Source organism: Triticum aestivum, unplaced genomic scaffold, assembly GCF_018294505.1.
Source record: "Triticum aestivum cultivar Chinese Spring unplaced genomic scaffold, IWGSC CS RefSeq v2.1 scaffold19203, whole genome shotgun sequence".
NCBI classification, from domain to species: Eukaryota; Viridiplantae; Streptophyta; class Magnoliopsida; order Poales; family Poaceae; genus Triticum; species Triticum aestivum.
Window position 1 is genome coordinate 2815 of NW_025231243.1, and position 5574 is coordinate 8388.

Below are 5574 nucleotides of genomic sequence, written 5' to 3' on the forward strand. Positions count from 1 at the left end.
AGATTAGAATTGGGTAATTGTGGAGAGGATCTGAAATGTCAGGTCTTGTGGTCTCTCATTACCACCGGCGGCCAACTCAAGGAATTAGAAGTCAGGGGCAGCCATAGATTTTTTGCTGATTGGGATCCCAATCCCAGACGGGCTTTGGAGGATGCTGAGGGAGGTGAAGAGCAGCAGACACAGATTGTTTCATCCACACTGCATGAGCTCGGGACAGATGACATAGCAGGATTTCTTGCTGCACCCGTCTGTAGATTCCTCTCTTCCTCCCTCACCAAGCTGAAACTTCGAGGGAATTGGTGTGAAGGGATGGAGCGGTTCAGCAAGGAGCAAGAGGACGCCCTTCAACTCCTCTCCTCCCTCCAGGAACTTGACTTTTCATGTTTCAAGGACCTTCACCAACTCCCTGCAGGGATGAGCAACCTTACCAGCCTCAAGAAATTAACAATCTATGAATGTCCAGCCCTCTCATCATTGCCCAAGGATGGCCTCCCCAAATCACTGCAAGAGCTAAATGTCGGATTGTGCAGCAACCAGCAGATAAGACAGGAGGGAACCATCCCGAAAATCGTACTATAATGATCCAAGGTAACACAAACATACTTTATTGTGTTTTTCCACTTTGCCCTTTTGTTGCAATCTTGCTTAATAACAGTGTGTTTGTTCCCATCCACTGTGCAGGACAATGCCTTGTACATTCTTTCAGCCCTGTAGAGTCCAACTCTTTTCATGACATGAGGGTCTTGTGGCCGTCGTCTTCCTTCCTATACAAAATTCTGGTGAGTACATCTAAACTGAAACTTTACTCCTACTGTGCCATATTAATAATACCAACTTCCACTGCTATATTAGAAAGTACTCCCTCCATCCGGAAATACTTGTCATCAAAATGGATAAAAGAAGAAGTATCTAGACGTATTTTAGTTCTAGATACGTTCATTTTTATCCATTTTGATGACAAGTATTTTTGGACGGAGGGAGTATTTAAGATTTGTTTCTCAGCGCCCCATGTCTTTCAAATAGTCGAGAAAACCAACGTAATTATCAGCCAATGCCTTTTTCAAGTCTCTCTTCTTTTCTGCTCAAGAGTAAATACCAATGAAACCTGTGATGACCATTTATTTGTTTTGCTTCATCTTATAGGTTTCTTCGTATTTTGCATTTAAATTTGGGTTATTTTCATTCATCAAGACGTGTTAGTCTACTTCCCTATCTTGGGTGTCACAGTCAAAATATCTATATGGCATTAGTATGGCATTAAGGTTATACATTTTTTTCGCACTGATATTAAATGCAAGCTATCAAGCTACTGATATTAAGGTTATCAATTTTTCACACTGCTATGTTGCTATCAGTACCAGGTGTTCTTGTATTTCTAATTTCTGTTTGCTTGCTGTTCAGGTGTTGTTATGTTTGTTTGGTAAGCTTTGCAGCCACTTGTGTTTACATTTTGTCCAAAACTCATGATGACCTGATGGTGTACCTGGAACGTTCAGTTTTAAGGATCAAAAGACCATCACGGCATACTGATAAGGTTTTGCAGTTTTCCAATTTAGTCTACATTCTACTGAACGTGGTACCTTTACATTTTGCATAATTGTTGTCAATGAATTTTATGGGCAGCATACTGTAGCAGTTCAGGCGTGGAGTCTGAAGGTATAGTGCATATCCGTGCTGAATCAGTGAATTTGTGCAGCGTTTTACAGTTGAGGTAATTCTGAAATTGTTGTTAGCGGTAGAGGTAATCATGTGCCGATCAAATCAGTGAATTTGTGCGACTTGCTAGTGCTGAATCAGTGAATTCACATTGAAGGGCAATCCTGGAATTGTGAAAAGCTCAACGAGGCATGATTGTATTTTCGCTCCCCAACCATTTTCTGAGCACCACTTTGTGCTATCTGTACTCCGAGTTCTATGATTTTTTTTATCTTCCCATTACCGTCCAATACAAAGTAGTGAAAATTTGGTCTGATCAAGTGAACAGTGAATGAGGATGTCGATTATGCTGGGTATCTACTTGGTGCCCAACTGTTTACATGCGGTACTTGAGTAACCAGCTCTGATCATTCTTTTATCTACTTCAGTCAGACAGGCATGTACTGTTGGTAGCTAATCTCAACTATGATGTTGCTTGGTTTTGCAGATCAATCTCCTCGGAAGCAACCAAATGAGTTGGGGAAAGGTGTGGTTGACTGAGGCAGTCTTGTAATACTGCAACAGCCACACAAGCATGGCACTGTTCGGTGGATGAGGTTTTAACTGTTCCTCGGATGCAGTGTACCTAAGATGGTCATCTTAGATGGATTTTGGTACACATTCATTATTATATGCACGCTACACGATGGTTAGTATTGTGCTCATTTGGTATGAGTGCATCGCAAAGTATTTTTACCATGCCAAGTACTCACACATTTCTTTTGCTGCTGCTTTGCCAACAGATATAACATGGAAATGAAAGGTACCTGCCCGGAATAAAACTGAATTCAAATGGCTGGTTGAATTTTGCTGGTGTGGGTAATTGGAGAAGGTTTTGTACTCACGGTTCTCGCCGAGAACTGCAACTCCAGCAGAACGTTTATTCATGCGAGGTAATAAGGCCACAGTGAAATGCGACTCTGCAAGAAGTACACTAGCTAGGCAGCTAGCTAACATGTTCTTATTAGCTTAACCGACTTGAAAACAAAACGTTTCAGAATTGGAGTGCTGCCAAGAACTGTGATCAGTTGAATTGCAAGTCTGCGGAATAGAAATGCTTGCTGGAGCCTTTCCTAGGCTAGGCTAGCAGAAGCGTGAACGATACATATCTTGCTGAAGAAATGCTTGCTGGAGCCTTTACTTGCATATCTAACCGAAGAAACCGACACCCAGCGGTTATCTTCATCAAATCTAACAGCAACTTACCGCTTTCCCCGGAGTTACACGACACACTGCCACACCCTTCATCGCGCATCCAACAGCTCTGAAGACTAGGGCTGTCGCTATTTTGGATTATGACCTTCACTGTCTCCTTGTTCACCAGCTTTACTTTAGCGTTGAAGTTACCTTTCACTGGTTGTAATGGGTAGAAATGCCCGGATCTACTGTATATGAGAGCCCTGGAGCTCATCTTCCTGTTACTTGGGGTAAACCCCTAGCCGCCGTGCCCTGGGTGGCGTAAACGTGCATCCTTAATTCGCTATATATTTCTCTCGCTGCCAGCCTCTGAATTCACGTACTTGGTGTGATACGTGAGTGATTTAGTTTTCTGAGCTAGTTGGGTTGCCTGGCAAATGTCGATCATCGCCAGAGAGGAGACGAGCACCATTCACTGCATTCTTCGCCATCAGCTGCATGATCTTGTGCTCCAGGTTGGGTAGCAGAAGTATCTGTCGGTTGCTTCTGTGAAGATGACCAAGGTGTATGGAGTGGGTGCAGCTGTTGAATACAAACTGAAGTTTCTGTTTTGAAGTGTACATTCCACTTCTTCTTCGGTACAACCCTCCAGAAACACATCAACGAACGAGATCTGTTCATACCCCTTCATAATAAAGGGTAGGATGGTCTTTCTAGAAAATACGTCGGAGATCTGGCCTGTTCTGAGTCCGCCTTGGGCCGGCCCATTAGTGATTGTATACTGTCCCACGCACGGATCGAAAATCCAAAAAAAAACAGTGCTAATATTACGCATCGAACACAAGAACTCAAGGGTCGTGACATTGCTACTAGCCACCAGAACCATCACGAGTTGTTGACAATTGTGTGGCGCAGTAGTTTATCACCTAGAATTGACGTACTGTAGGTGTTTTTTTTATGAGGAATACTGTAGAAGATCAAAATTGGTATACAACCGGACCGGACATTCTAGCTAAAGCGTCTTTTATTGCTAAAAAAACTAATGTGTTTTTTCAACTTTTTGATTTATTAAAAAATATGAAATGTTTTTCAAAATTTGAACTTCTTTTGGAAACGTGATTTTTTTTCAAATTTCTGAACCTTTTTTTTTGAAAAATACTTTGATATTGTGAATATTTTCCAAATCTTGAGAACAGTTAGAATTGTAGACATTTTTCTGAAACTGTAGATATTTTTCAAAAAGACGAATAATTTATCAAATTTGTCAACATTTTCTTGAAAACATGACAATTTTTCAATTTTTGAACATTTAAAAAAATGCAAACACTTTTTCAAATTGGCAAGCATTATTGGAAAACAAAAACACAAACATTTTTTCAAATTGGAAAAAAAGTGTTCAAGTTAGTGCAATTCTCATACACACTTTGAAATTCCAAAGTTGTCGACAAATTTCTGGAAATTGTTAGAAAAAAATAAAAATGTTTTATGTTGAGTGATAATGACGGGAATTACAAATACACTCATCTAACTGGTATATTTTAGGCTATGGATAAATGATCCCAGCGTCTTGTAGGAGCCTGGCATCGACATATGAGGCATCCATTTCAGGTTTGAACGACTTCCAATATCGTTTACATGTTGCGACACGTCCGACCATTTATCACCCTATTTTCACGGAGAAAACTCTAGAAAATGCAAAACTTCTCAAAAATCTAAACAACTTGGCATTGTGTTTTGATTGGTCATAAAAGTTGGTGGAAAATATTGGAGGTTATCTGACGGATGTCGAAAAAAAACAAGCCTTCAAACGGACCCTTCTAGCCTATCCGAACACCCTCCGTTGAACATAGTCTTTTTTGGACATCCTTAAAATGAATACCACTTTTGAAAGAAGGTAGGCATGCCCATGGTAGGCACATGCCTGGTTTGGATGATTTTCGACACCATATGCAAGTAGTGACACATCCGCTCATTTATCAACCTTCTTAACCAAGAAAACTTCGAAAAATGCAAAATTGGGCGAAACCCCAAATAATTTGGCATGGTGCCTTGAATTGGTCATACAAGGCCATGAGAAATGGGGCAATTTAAGGGATGTCGAGAAATGAGGTGCTTCCAAACATACCCTTCTGGCCCATCCGAATACTCTCCATTAAATATGGTATTTCTTCGGAGATCTTAGCACATGCCCCAACTTTTGCAAGCAAGTCGGCATGTCCATTTTAGGCATACATGCCTGGTTTGAACGACTTCCGACACCGTATGCACGTTTTGACATGTTTTGCCATTAATAGGACCTTTTCACTGAGAAAACTCCAGAAAAGACAAAACTTGGCAAAAACCCATACAATTTGGCATGGTGCCTTGAATACAAGGACATGAAAAAATGGGTTCATTTACAGGATGTCGAGAAATGAGTTGCTCCCAAACAGATCCTTCTGGCCTATTTGAACACTCTCCATTGAACATGATATTTCTTTGGAAATATCAGGACTGCCCCAACTTTTGCAAGCAAGTGGGCATGCCCATGTTAGGCCTCCATGCCATGTTTATGTTGGAAATATGCCCTAGAGGCAATAATAAATTAGTTATTATTATTATATTTCCTTGTTCATGATAATCGTTTATTATCCATGCTATAATTGTATTGATAGGAAACTCAGATACATGTGTGGATACATAGACAACACCACGTCCCTAGTAAGCCTCTAGTTGACTAGCTCGTTGATCAATAGATGGTTA

The 5574-nt window shown here is 40.7% G+C and overlaps 1 protein-coding gene and 2 long non-coding RNA genes across 3 annotated transcripts in view; all 3 read left to right on the top strand.

The window, feature by feature from the left end:
- LOC123175771 (putative disease resistance protein RGA3) overlaps nt 1-549 on the top strand; it is a gene marked incomplete at its 3' end in the record, with an annotated part of 3356 nt that extends 2807 nt beyond the window's left edge. Inside the window, exon 2 of the mRNA XM_044590303.1 lies at nt 8-549. Coding sequence (XP_044446238.1) covers nt 8-549 — 542 coding nt within the window. The remainder of the gene's footprint in view (nt 1-7) is intronic.
- Nucleotide 550: 1 nt separating this feature from the next.
- On the top strand, nt 551-2026 carry LOC123175774 (uncharacterized). The gene is made up of 5 exons (XR_006488130.1): nt 551-588; nt 682-779; nt 1402-1534; nt 1624-1711; nt 1814-2026. It is a non-coding gene; the product is annotated as an uncharacterized lncRNA (long non-coding RNA).
- A 122-nt stretch (nt 2027-2148) lies between these two features.
- LOC123175775 (uncharacterized) lies at nt 2149-3171 on the top strand. Its single transcript, XR_006488131.1, has 3 exons — nt 2149-2344; nt 2439-2588; nt 2694-3171. It is a non-coding gene; the product is annotated as an uncharacterized lncRNA (long non-coding RNA).
- Nucleotides 3172-5574: the final 2403 nt, after the last annotated feature.